General features: G+C 37.1%; 1 protein-coding gene across 2 annotated transcripts in view; it reads right to left on the reverse strand.

Moving 5' to 3' along the window:
- Window positions 1-2,838: 2,838 nt before the first annotated feature.
- plxdc2b (plexin domain containing 2b) overlaps window positions 2,839-18,660 on the reverse strand; it is a 117,088-nt gene continuing 101,266 nt past the window's right edge. For both annotated transcript variants that reach the window (XM_058394814.1, XM_058394813.1), the window contains 2 exons: window positions 7,169-7,341; window positions 2,839-4,933 (listed from right to left, as the gene is read on the reverse strand). In XM_058394814.1, the coding sequence (XP_058250797.1) occupies window positions 4,814-4,933; window positions 7,169-7,341 (293 nt within the window). In that variant the 3' untranslated portion in view covers window positions 2,839-4,813. The remainder of the gene's footprint in view (window positions 4,934-7,168; window positions 7,342-18,660) is intronic.

Here is an 18,660-nt window from a genome sequence, read left to right on the forward strand (position 1 = left end):
TTTTATATCTTTATATTATATTTACTGTTTATATTTATATTTATATACATATTTATATACATATATATCTATATCTATATATACACATATATTTGCATATGCATATCCGATAACTATTGGTTTTTCACAATTATTTTGTCTTTAATTTCTACATTTAATTTTCCCTATTTTTCCCTATTTTTCATGTCCACACACTTTACTCTTTTCTTCTTCAAATGTAGGACAGTCGTAAAAAGCATTTCACTACATGTCGTACTGTGTATGATTTTGTAAGTGATGAATAAAATTTGAATTTGAATTTAATAATAATAATAATAATAATAATAATAACAACAACAACAACAATAATAATAATAATAATAATAATAATAATAATTTATCTTTGACCTTTGAAGGTATTTACACATTGGATTGTTTCTGTTTAATGTATCTCTCTCTGTATGCATAGCAAGGATAGCTGCAATGAGTTTCACAAAGAAAAAAAAGAGTTCAGCAGTTTCACAAAGCCTTTAGATAATGGTTTGGTAAACACAGCAAAACCATAAAATAGTTTGGAAATGAAAAGACGGGTTCAGCGAAGGTGTCCCTATTCACCCTTCATCATCTTTCTCCAACACAAAATCCTATAATTGATATTAAAACCAGTAATATTATTAGCATGTCCTTTTCAGAAATAGCTTTTAGTCAACAACAACAATAACAAAATAATGATCCTTTTTTTGTTTAACCTTGTACTTTCTTCAGTGTAACAGTGATTTAACCTTTGACAGAGAACTTTGAGGCCATTATCAGGGGACCCCCCCACCCCCAAAAAAAGTAAAGTAAGTATCCTAATTCAGGAATAATGGAATGGAAGAGCGTGAGATTAGATCAGTATCAGCAGTGTGTGGATTGTGATAACTTCACACCTGCCCTGTGAAGGTTGTTGGTGATGTCAACGACTGTTGTTTTTAGGGTTTTCTTCAAAGCTTTCACATCTTTCTGTCATCAGCTGCTGTTGTTGTCATCATGGGCAAAGTTCAGTACATAAGTAATTTCTTTCTTATTTAGGAAAGCCCAAATTATTCTATTAAATGGCTATAGCAAATGTTTGTGTCATGCTTGATTTTTCCTCTTTTCTCAGCTTCAAAAATGTCTTGCTGTTTCCCTGTCAACAGCTCTCTGATCTCCATGTTGGTTTATCCTTTTTAACAACCAACAGATGTTCAGAGTTATTTATTATTTAAATAATCAATCAAAATACACTTGGGTAACAAGAAACACCTGTCTATCGTGCGTTCCAATATTTTTTGAAACAACTTCATGTTATGCATTTTTACAAAGGTTGGCAGATTCATGACTAAAATACTAGTAATAAGTACATGATTTAGGTAAATAAGGTCAGGAAGGTATATTTGAAAAATGTATCCTTTTTATAAACAGCAAAAGGCTTATAAACTCATTTATGACACAAATTGTCCACTATAAGTGATTGACCTGTGCAATGTTCAGACTTTCTGATGGTGTATCTGTGATGAGGCCACTTATGAAACTGTCTCATTTGGGGGAAAATCTGTACCAATTCCTCCAAAAAAAATCTAGTAAAATAATGCTGTTTTAAATGTTGTAAAGGCTAAAAATTCAAAATAAAGCCTACCGGCCTGTTGGTTTGACCCTAGCTTTGGTGAAGTGCTTTGAGAGTTATATTTTCTCTGAACTGAAGGAAAAAAAATCAGTCTATTAGCTCCTTTTCCAGCTTTGCATTCATACTGCTTTTTCTGACAGAAATAAACACTAACCTTTGTTCATATACTAAAATTTTGTACATTAGTTCCAAATGGTTGTAGACAATTATTCTGATAATACTTCTCATGATGATATTAGATTTAGTTTAAAGAACAGTAATCTATCTTTGTGCTGATCTAAGATAAATAGATTTGTAGAATGACGTAACAAAATCTAATTTTGAGTGTCAAGAAGACAGACAAGAATTTGGCTCCTGAAGGAATTGCTGATCACAGGCCTGAGATTATTTATAATGAAACCATATCTTGGTGTTTCTATTGACATCACACTTTACTGGAAGACACATACAGAGAAATGGTGCAGGAAATATTTTACTTTCTGCAAAGAATAAAGATCTATCTATCTATCTATCTATCTATCTATCTATCTATCTATCTATCTATCTATCTATCTATCTATCTATCTATCTATCTATCTATCTATCTATTTGGAGTAGAAGAGCAGCTCATGTTTTTGTATTATAATGCTATAATTGTGGAGAGTGCTGTATCTCCGTTGGAAAATTTGACAGAACTGTCGAACAATAGAAATGCTAGCCCTGGCAAATCATGCTTAGAGGCTCACAGGAGTTAAGTAACAGTCTTCAGTTGATTTATGAAGCGTCTGTAATAAGATAAGCAGAAACAACTTTTTTTCTGACTCAGCTCTCCTTCTGTACTCTGAGTACCAGGTTCTTCCTCTGGGCAGGAGATTTATAACAACCATGTGAAGATTAACCAGGTTCAAAAATCCTTTTTTTGTCTGTCATACACTATATTGCCAAAGGGTGATAGAAGAAGAGTGAAATCTTCTGATTATAAATATGAGCAGCTGATGTTTGGAAATCCAAGAAGAAGATTCCCCCAGTGGAACAACAAAACTGATCTCAGCCAATGCCATTTTATGTAATCTCTCAAGCTACAATAAACCAACCAAATAAACTGTTTATATTACTGTAATATGAAATTAATATTCATTTTATAACATAATATTAATTACTATAATAATATTGAGATACCATGGGAAGTGCTGACATTTGCACTCAACTGGAGTTTCAAAACAGTAACAGCAAGCCTTGTTTAAACAACTTTATTGATTTAAAATGCAATCAAAATGACAGTAGTTATAGAGGAGCACACAGAGTCACAGCATCAACTAGTCCAGCGGCTCTCCGAGCACTGTTATTGTGAAAAATCCTGACTTCGAGAGCACACGGCCTGCTGTTCAATGTAACTTTCTCCTCATCTGTCAAACATTCATTCAATTAAGAATCACACACACACACACAAACACACATACTCTCAGGCTGGATGAAATTCATCAAATTAGTCCAGTGATACAGAAAAAAATAATGCAAAAGAAAAAGAAAAAAGAAATGAAGGCCTAGTTGTCTTTCCTGCATTCATATCATTTTTATTTGAATATTATGGTTCATCTGCATTGGTTGTGTAAAACATGCAATCGTGAGGATTTCTGCATCTGCGACATTTTGTTCTCTGTACGGTTTGTTCTTTTGCTTTTCTCTGTAATTCATCCTGTTTCTAAAGGTTTTCTAGTTTCAGAAACCTTTTGTCTTAATCCGTCTCTGTGTGTGTGTGTGTGTGTTTGTGTGTGAGGGGGAAAAAGATAAGAAACAGTAGTTGTGATGCAGTGAGATGGGTCTTTGGTCTTGAAAACAGTAAAACATTTTCAACAAGAACAATTAAGAAGTGCTGTGATTATAGCCACTGATATGACTGTAGAGTAAGAACCATGTCTTCAAAGTGTTGAAATTATTGGTATTGAAATGATTTAAAAAAATGACAGGAGTTTATTATTTATTTGTGTCTGTGCTACGTTAATAGAAATCTATTTCTCTGATTCATTATGGGGAATTGCAGGATGAACCCGAAGGTCTTCATTCTGTTAAAACAAAAACAAAAGAAACAAACAAAAAGCAACCCACTCCATTCATATCACATCATAACAGTTAAACATTGTTATACTTCCTAGATTCATATAAGTCATTACATATGGACAGATATCAAATATATATTCTCATTTATGTGATCACGTCCACCGGCATGTCTATTGCATGGACCGCGCGTAAGCAACCGAATAGGAATCAATTTCCAACAAGCAAAAATAAACATATGCAGTAGGATGGAAGGAGAAGGAGTCTCCAGTCAGTTTGGCACAGAAACAGAGATGAAACCATGTAAAAAAAAAAACAATCAAAAAATATCAGACAATTCATCCAAACACTCACCCACGTCTATTTTGACAAAGAGACAAAGATCCACAAGCGCCTGTCTTGTAACTTTGCATTAGTAACCCAAGCACAAAATAAAAAGAAAAACCCATATGTGCATTAAAAAAGATTTGTGCAAAAAAATGTAAATGCGTCATAGGCATGGAAAAGTCGAGCAACACTGTTGGACCCAGTGAGCAAACGTTTCCCAATTGTATCAGAAAATCAAAGAAGAAAAAGATGTTTATGGTATGAATATAACTGTATTTCGAGCAACAGCACTAAATTCCCGCAAAACATCAAGTAAAAACTGAAAAAAAAAGCGCGACATGATGAAAACAAACCCTCTAAATCCCATCACAAGGATATATAAAGACCTAAATAAATTCCCCTAAACCATAAACCGCAGATGCACACCTCTGATTTTGAAACAGTTTTCGGAAAGAGTTTGTGCTGAAAGGAAAAAAAAATGGATGCGTCTAATTTGAAATCCAGATCTGTTCCAGTGGGATCGTGGCTTCGTGGTGCTGTTTCTAGATCAGATCCAGAGCTCAGCGTGCAGTTTAGAGATGATCCAGAATCAGACCTTGGTCAGTTTTCTCACGGCTCATTGCTGTAGGAATCTGATTCTGTGCTACTAATCGTCAGCCACCAGGTACTTCTCTTACTTGCAGAAATGATTTTATATCCACACTGTTATTTCCTGTTTTTGGACGGTCGATGAAAGCGGGGCATTTCGGTTCTTACACGGATGAGTGTGTATGAACAGGGAGCAGGGCAGTGTATGGGAAGGGGGCAACAAGGTCAAAGGTCAGGACCTCAGCACTGCTCAGCCTCGATGAATCCCTCTTTCTCCTGGCCCACAGGCTCGACCTCTGCGTACGCAGGATACCCGGAACCACGGCGGAACTTCATGGCAGGCCACCGGCTCGGTCGTCTCTACAAACACAAATTCAGAATGTATTGGTCACTTAAACAGCCATACATGATATACAGTAATCCCCCGTTTATCACGGGGGTTACGTTCCAAAACCACCCGCGATAAACGAAAATCCGTGATACATGGACGCCACCCCCAAATGCTTTTTTTTTATTGTTCAAGCCGTAAAGTATCCTCCCACACTCTTTAAACACACACAGAAAACATTTACAAGCAAGTGAGATGAATTTTGGGTAAATTCGTAGAAATATCACATTTATAGTGAGTACTGTATATATATACACTACCAGTCAAAAGTTTGGACACATCTTCTAATTCCATGGTCTTTCCTGATATTTCTTTCTTTCTACATTGTAAAACAATGCTGAAGGCGGCCGAAATACACAATAATCTCGTTTGAACAGTTGATATTGAGATATGTCTGCTACTGATGCTCTGTAAAGCCTTCATAACGGCTCTAATCTGAGGTGCTGTTAATTGGTGATTTCTGAGGCTGGTAACTCTAAATGAACTTCTCCTCTGCAGCAGAGGTCAGTTTTGGGCTTGCTTTACTGGGATGGTCTTCATGTGAGCCAGTTTCATCATAGTGCTTGATGGGTTTTGCAAATGCACTTGACAATACTGTTCTTGCAAGAACTATTCCAGAACACCTGACCTTCGTGTCTTAAAATAACAACTGACTGTTTTTTGTTGTCATTACATATGGATTACTTAAGTCCATGTGTGTTATTTCATAGTTTTGAAATCTCCAGTATTGTTCTAGAATGTAGAAAATAAATCCCTAAACAAAAAAACATTGAATTAAAAGGTGTGTCCAAACTTTTGACTGGTAGTGTATGTACGTTCCTAGAAGCTTTAAAAGGTGCAGAGTGTTTGGGCAACATAATAGGGCTTGCAGAGAAACCCTAAAAGTACAGCGTACACAGAACAAAACTGAAACACTCGGGACAGTGACACGCAAATAACTGGGACGCTGGAGAATTCTGCTTCCCTTTCCCCAACTGCATGCATAGCCAGCAGCCAATCACAACCGTGATTAAATGAATGGGGCATTCCGATTGGCCAGACTCGTTCCTCCAGCCGTACTGTATTTTGATTTTCAGCATCCCCACACCGCACTTTCCTAAACAACGCTATGCTGTACAGTATTTGATATATTATTAACATTTTACTTTATTTTAATTAATGTTTATATTTTGTAATTAATAATTATATTTTTATTAATAAATTACCTTATTTCAACATAAAAATAATTCACTATAAGGTTTGCGGATACCGCGATATACCGGGAATAAAATTTGTTATATTCCAAATAAAAATCCATGATATAAGGACCGCGATAAATGAACCATGATATAGAGGGGGATTACTGTACAAGCATATGAGCTTGATGTGAAATGCTTTTTTGACTGTATGAGTAATGAAAATAGAATCAAAATGGAATAAAAATAGAATCTAACAAAACAGGCAGTAAAGGGGAAAAATATAGAAAAATATAAAAATATTTTTGTAAATACAGATCATTTGGTAGTAACAGTATGACTATTATGAATAACGTGCAGATGTGTGCAATTTTAGTGCAATATATTTGCAATAAAATTTGTCGGAGGTAGCGTGTCTTGACCAGAAAAATCCAAGATTTAAGTGTTAACATGGCTGAGGGCCTGAATGGCCAGCGGGAAGAAGCTCCAATTTCTTCTTTCTATGTTGGCCTTCAAGGAGAAGTGTTTCTTCCCACTCCATGACCATACAATTAGAAAACTGCACCTACTCTATGCTGTATATATTAGAACATGTAATTTAGATTATTATAAGTTATAATTATAAGATTTTTTATTAAGAAACAACGGCACAATAAAGCCTTTATTTTCACCACACATAGATTACAGCACAGTGGAACTCTTTTCATCACATAGCCCAGCTGAGGAAGTTATGGGGTCAGTGTGCAGGGGCAGTTATAATACAGCACCCCCGGGGCAGGGAGGGTTAAAGGGCCTTGCTCAATTGCCCAACAGTGGAGCTTAATGATGCTGGGGCTTGAACCCTGATCCTTCAATTAACATCCCAGAGCCTTAATCACTTGAGCCACCACTGCCCCTAAATAATAAATTAATAAATCTCTATTTTTTTATGCAGTCTAGTTGACCTATGACTTATTTTTAAAGTGTTTGTGATTTGACAATGAAAAAATCACAACCCTACCATATTAAACACACACACACACACGCATGTACCTCGATGAAGAAGAGGCTGGCGGCGGAGCTGGGGTGGTGGTAGATGTAAACCGTCACCAGCACCACAGCCACTATGACCAGCATCAGCATGAGCATGGCCAGGATCAGACCCGTGTGAAGGTTTTGTTTGTTGTTGGTTGATTCGCGCTCTGCCATGCTGTGTGCTGCTGCCGCTGAAAACAAAAATACACATATGAGACACAGAAGCAATTCAAATCAATTCAATTTTAGTATCAAATGTATAGTGCTTTTAACAATGGACAATGTCAGAAAGCAGCTTTAGGAGAAGAACAGAAATCTTTATTTGTCACATGTGCATTAGAGCACAGAGAAACTCTTTTTCTTTGCATATTCATTCCCTGCTTGTTAGGAAGTTGGGGTCAGAGCAAAGGGTCAGCCATGATACAGCACTGCTGGAGCAGAGAGGGTTAAAAGCCATGCTCAAGGTCAACAGTGGCAGCTTGGGGATGCTGGGGCATAAACACTTGATTTTTTTTTTAATCAGTACCCTATAGTCTTAAACACTGAGCTATCACTGCTCCAAAAATACAGTAATGCTTGTTAATTTTGTGTCATCACTATCTTTACAGAAACACATAAATTCAGAATATTCATTATAAATTCTCTAAAAACTGTGTAAAACCTTCTCTAACTGTGTCAAAAAGTGCAACAGTATAACCAGGAAATTCATTCTATTTTGTTAAAGTGCAAAACCATTTATGGTAATTACAGTCCTAAATCTATCATGGCAAAATTGCTCATATCAATTGCAGTCTAAAGCTATCTTCATGGTTTATAAGTGATAATATCCACAGTAATCCCATGACATGGTTGTCCATGTGGGTCATCCTCAGGAGCAGAGAGTGGCCTCAGAGTGATGAGAATTAGGATGGATCAGGTAGCTGAGATCAGGGTGTACATCAGGGGTATACAATTTTATCCGTAAAGTTGTGCAAAGGTTTTCATTGCTATCAAGCAGGAGCTACAACTGATTCCATCTGTTTAATCAGTTGGATAATCAATCTTTTACACTCGGGTGTGGGTTCTGCTCAGTGGAAATGAAACCCTGCAACCAAACTGGACCTTTGCGGATGAGACTGGACACTCCTGTGCTAGACTACTACACAGCAAATATGTTTGCATACAAGCTCATTAAACACTAATACGGTGTGTGAACTGTGGACTATTATTAGTATTATACATACATACATACACTTCCTACTTCTAACTACTCAAGCTGTTGTATGAACTGTGCACTTCTCCTCTCTGACAGAAGAGAGCAGTGTCCCTCTAACTACGTTCTCTCCATTTCTCTCAACACAACCAGCAGGACTGTGTGTCTTTCACAAACCTCAAATTATCAGAACAGATATAAATAAATTTCTTTGTTGCGTCTTTCAGGACATTGCTGGCAGGCTTCACTGGCACTGATACGGTTTTAGTACACTCCATTTTCTAATCTCTACTAATGAAATGGTCCAATTTTCATTTTGCTTATTAGGCCTCGTCCTCAGCGTGTTGCCTGAAATTTTAATTATATAAAATCAAACGCATCGTTCTGTATCGATGTCTAAATGTGCAGTATTATCAGCTGAGCCCATACCCAAGATGATGATAAATACAAAATACTAAAGCTATTAGTCACAGGAAAGGAGGAACGTTTGAGTACTGAACATCTGCTTCATATCAGCACTAATATATATGACAGATGTTAATAAAAAGGGCCGCAAGCTAAAGAGAACTAAGCTAAAGTTCTACAGCCAGCGCTAGGCACAAACCCACCAAAAATTTTATTTTATTTTTTTAAATATCATTATAAACAGTGTACCACAAATGTAACTATCATAAGATAATAATCATCTTAAAATCACTATAAAAACTGAGCTCAGAAAAGCTCAAACCTCGGATGCTATGGGTACGGTTATTGCTCTGACATCCAGCTAATGCTAATATGTATCCTTCTGAAACTGAAGACCATATTATTGTGTATCTTATGATTTATTGTTTTATATATTGATATTCTTCTGTAACAGCTTACCCTGTTCAGTGTCACAGAGGATCAACCAAAAAACAAATAAATCACCTCAGAAAGTGTGAGTTTAGTGCATATGTAGGGTCACGGCACGCGGATATGGTGGAAGGACAGGTCAAATGATGTAACCTGATAGAGGGAAATCAGGATCTTTTTATTTACACTTAAAAGATTTTCCATCTAGCAATTTTTGTACTTCTTATCTTACACAGAGTTGCAGAGAAACTTGGAGTCTATCCCCAGGGACTTGGGGGACATGAATAATCGCACACATATTCATTCACACAATATGGACAAATTAGAAATGCTAATCAGACGTCTTTGGACTGGGAGAGGAAACTGGATTACCCAGAGGGCAGAAATCGTACCCCTAACCCCACTAGCCACAAACCTCCAGATGAAATACAACAGAATATTGCTTATTCTCTCATCTGGAGGTCATCAGTTGTTGGTCATGACCTCTGAGTGGGAGGGATATATTCCCTCTCCTCTGTCAATCACAGCAACGGAAGCCAATCACGAGTGGAAAGCACTTTTCTCTGTTCTGTTTCTCTGAGTGTTGTGTTGCTCTTGAAAAGATCATATTTTCTTGTGGTCCTCACCCTTCCCTGTCGGTAGCCATCATGTGATAGAAGAGCTGTCTGGTCAAGACTGAATCGGTGAAATATTAAAAAGAGTTCAAAAATTAATCTGACTGGTTAATATGGAAGTATAAAAAATAAGTTACAGTATATTACATTATGATGTATAATGGTGTTTTTCTTTCTTATTCGGCTGTAAAAAGGCTGTTTCATTTCCTCTTCAGCATCTGGACTCGAGGTGTTAAACGAAGAGAGGGTTTACTGTGTCGATAAACACACACACACACACACACGGACGCACTGACTTTACAGCTAGTTCAAGAGCACTGCCTTTATCCTGAGGAATTATTCTCTATTCATTCTGTATTTCACCAGTATGAACAGTCAAGAGTCCGAGATTAGGATAACTCATAACGCCTCTCAATAAACCACCCCACCAAACACACACACACCCACACACACCGCTGCCTTCCTGTTTAAGCATTTAAAAAGAGATGGCTTTGACCTTCAGTGACAAGCCAAACCTGGGGCTAACAAACTGTTCAAAATTACACACACACACACAACCCTCAAAAAGATAAAAATGTTATCATAAATTCAAGGGAATTGAAAAACAGCATATGAGTGTGTACATGTGAGTGTGTATTTTAATACAATCTCAAACTCCTTCCCCAATTAAAACCCAGGCTGCACAGATTTATTTTTCTTCTGTCACTCATACAGATATCAGGGTCACTTGCCTAAATGCAGTGCATGTGAAAAAAACCTTTAGCATGTATCTGTTTTGGAAAACTCAAAAGCAAACAGAATAAATTAAGAATGAATAGAGATGAAAAACAGGCGACTCAATGGCAGAAGGAATAATTAGGATCATTAATAAATGAGTGCTGTATAATTTCCATGAATAAATAAGTGATGAGCATGGGGTGTGCTGCTTCCCCAAGTGTGAATGTATCTTATCTCGATCGTGAACCTCATGGGAGGAAAGCGAGGCAAATAAGCATGCTGATCAAAGAGGATGAGAGCAGAGGAAGAGTGAGGTAATCACGAGGATATGTTTGTGAGCATGTGTTTACTGTTTATGCATAAATTGCCAGTCAAAAGGTGTATATTTGTCTTATGTATATATATATATATATATATATATATATATATATATATATACACACATAAGACAAATATACACCTTTTTGACATTATATTATATATTTTGATATATATATATATATATATATATATATATATATATATATATATATATATATATTTGTCTTATGATACTAGACAGTATTAGTATCTTTTTGCACATATACTCACAGGCCAATTTATTAGGAACACCCATACCCCATGCCCTGTCATGCAGTTATCCAATCAGGTAATCAGGAGACATAAAATCATGCTGTTACAGGTCAGCATCATTACACACACACACACAGTCACAGCATGTAGTATGCAGGTGTAATTAGCAGGAGCTGTTAACCTGCCTCACAAAAGCCTACCAGCCACAGTGAAGCTAACTGACCTTTAAATAGAGCTAATAGAACTGGACAGGCTTTTATTAAGGCTTTGGGGTGAGGGCAGAGAGAAAGATGGAGAATGGAGAGAGAAAGATGGTTGATATGAAACAACTAGGAGAAAACCTCACAGATTTATGTTTGATTTATTAGGGGAAAAAAGAGTCTGTGTTTATGTGTGGTTCCCTTTTGAGGGACTCATGACTTTAATCTATGGGAAAACTTCATTGAGGAAGTTGTTTCTGAAGCTCTGTTTACATACACCCCAATTTAAAGGCTCTGATAGGACATGTGACAAAGGGAATACGTGCCAAAAAGTCCATATAAGGGCATCTGTCACATTACTCCAGCTTCTAGGAAGCTCGAGTGGACACCCGGGGCACTGTGGCACATCGCCTCGTTCCCTTCTTAGGATTACATACGTAACCTGGTGTAGTTCCCTTTTCGAGCGCTCCCATAGCTTCAGTCATGACGCAGCATCGAGTTCCCTTCTAAGGGAATCGGGTTACATGTTGTAGTTCATGTGTGTATGCGTGCATGTATGTATTTGTGTGCATGCTAATATGAAAGCTGGCTGAATGAAATTTCCCTCCCCTGTCTAGTGGTTTTGTAGTGCCTGTTGAACAGCTCTTAAAGCTTATTTCTCTCCAGCCCTAATCAAACACACACACACACACACACAATCAAGGCCAACTGACCTCTCAGCTCTTTTGAAACACATAACCAACAATATATACTACATACACAATTCATCTACCAAATACACTCTGTATATCCATATGTCAAATGTCAACTAGACACTCTAATGTATCATGAGAAACATCACAACATATTCCAACAGTTATGATTTAGCTGCCATGTCTTTAGCCCTAGTGCCTAAATTAAAGTGAATGAGTTTATATGGCTTTTTCAACTCTGCAATGCGTTTCCAGGCATGCATCTGTGCCAGATTGATTTCGCCAACACATTTCTCATGAGAACTTAAACAAAAACAGGCAGGAAAGTGGAACTGGGACACAGCTCATACTAGAAGAGCCTGTTCCTTGGAAATGATTGTTTCCAACTGTCTGCTCACAAAACAGAAAAAAGTGTGGTCAATTTTTTAAATGGTTCTGATGGAGAAATTGTGATAGGGAAAGACAGACAGACAGGCGACAGACAGACGGACAGCTTACTAGATAGATAGACCCACAAACTATATGGCCAAAGGTTTATCCACATATGAACATCACATTTATATGTGCTTCTTCCCCAAACTGTTGTCACAAACTTGGAAGCACACAACTGTCTTTGTATGCTGTAGCATTACATTTTTCCTTCACTGCTACTAAGAGGCCCAAACCATGAAGACGGATTTGTGAAGGTTGATTTTGAAGAACTGGAGTGTCCTGCACAGAGCTCTGACTCTGACTTAACCCCACTGAACACCTCTGGGATGAACTGGAACACTGACTGCACCTCAGACCTCCTCACATGACATCAGTGTATGATCTCACTAATGCTCTAGTAACTGAATGAACACATGCTCCAAGATCTAGTGGAAAACTTCCCCATTAGTGTGGAGCTTATTATAATGGCAAAGAGGGAATACATTCGGAATGGCATGCTCAACAAGTACATATGGGTGTAATGCTCAGGTGTCCACAAACATTTAGCTGTATAGTGTAGAAAACAGGTGTGTAGCACAATGACAACATCTGTATTTGTTTAGTACTCCATATATCTGCATATACTGCAGGGAAGTAGTAGCTTGGTGGTTTGATTACTGCTTAGAAGGTTGTGAGTTCAAATCCCAGCACTGTTAAACTGCTGCTGTTGAGCCCCTGAGTAAGGCTTTTAATGCTCAACTGCTCTGATGTATAACTGAGATAAATGTAAGGGTGTCTAAATATCTGTATTCCAAATTTAACCCCAAAAAGGAGCTAGTTGAGTGCAGGCTCAACTAGAAGGGATTTAAGTAAAATCTTGAGGTCTAGAGATTTTAATAATGGAAATTATTCCCTTGCCTATGATATTTTTCTATTTCCCAAAATACAAACAAATTAAACCACTGCAAGCCTGACCAAGGATCATCATAACATGAACATGACCTTTGTTTGTACAACAAGCTTCATCAGATCACTCGCTTGCTCTCGCATGGAAATAAAAACCTCTCACTCATGAAAATTTTACTGTGTCCCACATGATCTCAGTCCTGATATATACCTCCAGCCACTCTGGAAACCCTTCTAAAAAATATCGGTATCTGTATTTCTATCAGTTTGAAAACATCCCTAATATACAGATTTGCTTTGTCACTAGCCAGCTTCTCTTACGCACACAACCACAGACATCACTAATATATCTCTGTTAGAACATGGCAACCTGCACCTCCGTCTAATAAATCCTTAATATGAAGTCTACAATAGGAAAAGCATAGCTGAGTTAACCGTGAAGCTCGGGACAGGACAGGGCTATGCATCAAGTGCACAGATAAATCCATCCTCTGTGATGCAACACATAGCTATATCGCATTTTCTCCTGATTGGTTTCCTTGCCACAGGGCTCCGTCCTATTTTAGATAAAATACCTCACTTGTTCCTTCCCTTTTCCCACATTCATTACAGCTGTAATACATTTACTGTCCAGTTCTGTACATTTATGCAGCCAATCAAGTGGCAGCAAAACAGTGTATAATATCATGCAGATACAGGTCAAGAGCTTCAGTTAATATTCCCAACAAACATCAGAATGCAGGGAAAAGGGTGAGGTCTGTGGATGTTGGTGCAAGAATGGCTGGTTCGAGTCCTCTTAGGATTGATCGCCTGGTATTTTCGCACACAACAGTCTCTGGAGTTTCCACAGAATGATATGAGAAAGAACGAGTGCGTCAGAATAGAGCCACCTACTGGTCACAAGATGTGTTCATTTTGATCCCAACTTCTGTATAAATTGTCTTAAAATCATGGGAGTGATCTGAAGATTCTGGAGGCATACAGAGTCGAATTATACCCAGTTTTACGACATCAGCTATTTTTAATTGTGTGTTAAGATGCTGTATTTTACAGACACATTGGACTATCATTATAAAACTGGTTAATAAGTGTCTTTGTCTTGTTCCATCTCCGATTTAAGTGCTTCCATGCTTGCTAAATAATGCATCATATCATTTTGCACATGCACTTAGAGTTCCTAAAGTCCTTGAACCTCCATAATCACTGCTCAGTTTTATGTTGTGATTTGAGAACTATTGATTCGAGAATTTAACTGTGCCGTGGTTCAAAAAAAAAAAAACCTGTTGTATGTAAAGAACAGGTAAAACACTTTAATATCAAATATTTAAATCTCATAAATAATATAATATTAATATTTTAGGGGAACGTTTAACACTTTCTCCCTGTGGTTCATGGGTTTTCTTCCAGGTACATGGGTTTCCTCCTCCAGTTCAAAGTCATGTGCTGTAGGCTGATTGGCATCTCTAAATTGTTCATAGTGTGAATGGGTGTGTGAGTGAGTGTATGATTGAGTGTGCCCTGCAAAGTGTTGGCACCTTTTCCAGGGTGTCCCCTACCTTGTGCCTTGGAACAGATTCCAGGTTCTCAGTGACCTTGTGTAAGATAAGCAGTTCAGAGCATGGATTTTTTGTTATTTCTCAGAATATCATACAATACTATCATACTTTGCTAATTCCCAGTTAAGTATCTTTGCAAATATTTAGCGTCAGTCTGAGGTCCTGAAGACGTCTCCTCTAACAGTCGCAGTGACGTATGGTGTTTAGTGTAGCTGGCTAAAAGCAATGGGATGAGTAATGACCGAAGATGAATGAACTGATCGTCCTAGATGAACCTAATTAATCAGGACAATGTTCTATTTAGATGTCAACATCACTAATGGTTTGACTGGACCCCTTTCAGATTCACCCTCATGCCCTTGTGTAGTTTGTAGTCAGTGATTGCCAGATGAAGACACCAGAAGCCACAAAGCAATAAACATCTGCTAAATAAATACGCTGAGCAAGAAGCAGACAGAATCACACCATCAAACATTGATGTACTAACTGGGTTTTATGCACCCATTCAATTAATTACTGAGGAGGCACACGACTTGCCATATAGGAAAAAGTTACTTACTGATAATTTAATTATGATTAAGTGATTAAAATGGTTATATAATGTACACTTATGTACATCAAGAAAAGGTGAAATTATTGCGAATTACAGTACCACTTAAGTAAATCCTTTTTAGACTCCTCTTGTTTAGCATATTTAGGTCAAATTTGTCAAACTTTTCCAAATAAAAAGGCTTTTTGTTTCACTACATCTATTTAGGCCACAAAATAATCTCAGCTGATTTTGACTAATCACATCTTATCTCCCAGACACATCTTATCAACTAGAGAATCAATCGTGAGTCTAGTTAGCTAGCTGATGAACGGTTGTTGTGTTTTAATTACAATACAAATCAAAACTTTTAAAAATCTGAGTGTCTTGTGTCTTTATGTGACAAAAAAAATGTAGTAGTGTAGATCAGGCAACTAGCTAGCTAGCTAGCTGATAAACAGTCTCATTCCTTATGCTGTGTTTGATAGATTTGGCAACTTTTACAGTATATTCTGTGAATTGCTAAGAAATTTACAATAGACTTTCATTTTGATGCTGACTTGTGTGACACAAAATGTAGTAGTGTAGCGGGGTAATTAGTCGGCTAGCTGTATGACAGGAGGATGTGCATGCTAACAGTGCTAACAGGTAAATAGGCAAATCTGGCAGGAAAAGATGTTTTCCTGGTATGTAGAAAGGGTTTTTAGTAGTTTCTTTGACAAAAATCAAATGAAGTCAATGTTCTACAATTTGCACTGCATTAAAATGACATCTTAGCAAGTCAAAATATCTTGAATTTAGTCAAATTCCTATTATTACACCGATTTCTTGACATTTCTTTACTCATTTCAAAACCTGACATGTTTTACTGGCTACCCCATCACCCCCCCACCCCCCACCCCGGCCACCAATTTTAAGCAATTCTTTTCTATAAGGAAGCCAAACTGTCTGCCAGTAGAAAAAGCTAATTCAAAGCTTGAAATGAGCAAAAGAACCTAAAATACAGAAAGAAATATTAGATCGAGTTGGCCATATTCAAGATATTTTCACTTGCTAGGATATCATTTTTGCAGTGCAGCTCGCCTACATGCGGTTTAAAATGAAAAGGAAAATTGATTCACACGACAAGCATTGAGAGCAAAAGAGGAAAAAAAAAGGTTGGAAATACTTTGTATCGGACGAAAACTCAGTATATGCAATGCAAAACAGGAGTGATGTTAGTGTTAGCAGGTTCTTTCCACGCTTGCTACCTCACACTGCTCGAAAGCAATAACTGAAGCTTGCAGTTACTTTATTTGCGAGAACATACATCTCTATAGCTTTACAGAAATGCTGGATTCAGACTCAGCGACACTGGAAACGATATAATTCACAAACCTTAGAATACTAATCAAAACATTTATTATTCTAGATAGGCATTGTAGGAGTACCATCTACTTTCAAACAGTCGTTTAAATTGGTGGCTTTTTATAATCAGCTCTGACTCTAAGAGCAAGTGTGTGACAAGAATAACAGCACTTCCTGTCCACACTGCAAAACATGACAGCAAGAGAAAAGATTTCGAATACAGTCAGATTTATCTAGTGTTTTCTGTTATAAGCTTAAAATGAACCCAATCTACGATTATTAAAATCTATTTCTTTACATTTTAAATTTCTTCTATTGTTCTGTTAGTAGATTAATTTAGGTTTTTTATAGAAATAAATGCTTAAAATTAGCTATATTATCTATCAGTAGAACGAGACTAATTCAATAGGTTTTAATAATGAGGGGTTCAAATGTGAAGAGCTGAAACTCTATTGTTCTTGTAGGAATTTTTTATTAACATTTTCTTTCTTTCTGTCTTTCTTTCTTTCTTACTTTGCTTGCTTTCTTGCTTGCTGCCATTACGCTGATGTGTGCAGACCAAACTCGAAGGGCTTCAAACTTTGAGGGAAAGTATGTAGTACTTCATCAACAGCAAAAAGTCTTGCCCCGATCATCCACACAGTGGCGCTACAGTGGTTGTCACTGTCTCAATGGATTTGACTTAATTTGACTTTAATTAATTAATTTTTTTTGAAAAACCAACCTTTGCCAGCTCTGTAACTTCACATTTTTCAACGGATCATCTTCAGTCAATGAAGACCAAAAGAAGACCGACATTTAAAAATTTCTGAGCTTTTATGATGGCAAGCACACCCCAATGAACATGATGTTATTTACCTTTAAAACATTTAGCAAACATTCTTATCCAGAGCAACTTACATTCATCTCATTTTATACAACTGAGCAATGGACGGTTAAGGGCCTTGTTCAGGGGTCCAGAAGTGACAGCTTGTTGGTCCTGGGATCTCAACCTTCTGATCAGTAGTCTTAACACTGAGCTAGTCAAAATCTATCCCAGAATCTATCTCTGGCATATTGATCCCAAACTTGGTGTGTTTTAACATAAAAACCATAACCTGAGTGTCACATTCTAGTCATGAGATATGAAAACTAATATTTTTGCTTCTAACTTAATGGTGGTATCTATAGATTCAATGAGGTATACAGAATCGATCATTCTGGGCATTGGCCATTTTGAACACACACGTGTGAGTTAAGACGCAGTGTTTTACCAAAGCAATGGAGTATCATTAGAAATCATCTTTGTCATTGTTTTGTTCTGTCTTTTAAGTGCTTACACACTGAATAATACAGCATATCATTTCACACATTCACTTAAAGTTCATAAAGTGCTTGAATCTCCTTAATTGCTGCCCACTGCTTTCTATTTTATAATAGAAAATACTAAATACATTTATTTATATTCAATATATATTCTCGCTTTGTGGCGAATAAAATCAGCCGAATACATATTTTGCAGCACTGCTGTTTTTTGTGTTATTTATTTATTTATTTATTTTTGCATTAGTGATAAAAAGTTCTGCTGCTGGCTTCCAGTCTGCTGTTTCTGAGTCATGAAAAATACTGACAGGCCAAATCAAAACCACATGAGGGCTTGCAAAAACCTTTTCTATGCAGGGGGGAAAAAAACCACAGGGAAAAAGAAAGAGTGTGAAAGAAGGTTGAGGATAATAGAGACAGAGGTGCAGAGACAGGAAAAGGAAAACACAGCGAAAAAAGAAAAAGAGTGTGAAAGAAGGTTGAGGATAATAGAGACAGAGGTGCAGAGACACAGAAAAAGACAAAGAAAGAAAAGATGAGAGGGGAGAAAGAAGAATGAGAGAGTGCGAGCGAGAAAGCAGTGAGGGAGTGAGAGCTTGAGATGATGCTATGAAAAGGAATGTGTGCTGAATTCCAC

Source organism: Hemibagrus wyckioides, linkage group LG07 (genome assembly GCF_019097595.1).
Source record: "Hemibagrus wyckioides isolate EC202008001 linkage group LG07, SWU_Hwy_1.0, whole genome shotgun sequence".
Taxonomy (NCBI): domain Eukaryota; kingdom Metazoa; phylum Chordata; class Actinopteri; order Siluriformes; family Bagridae; genus Hemibagrus; species Hemibagrus wyckioides.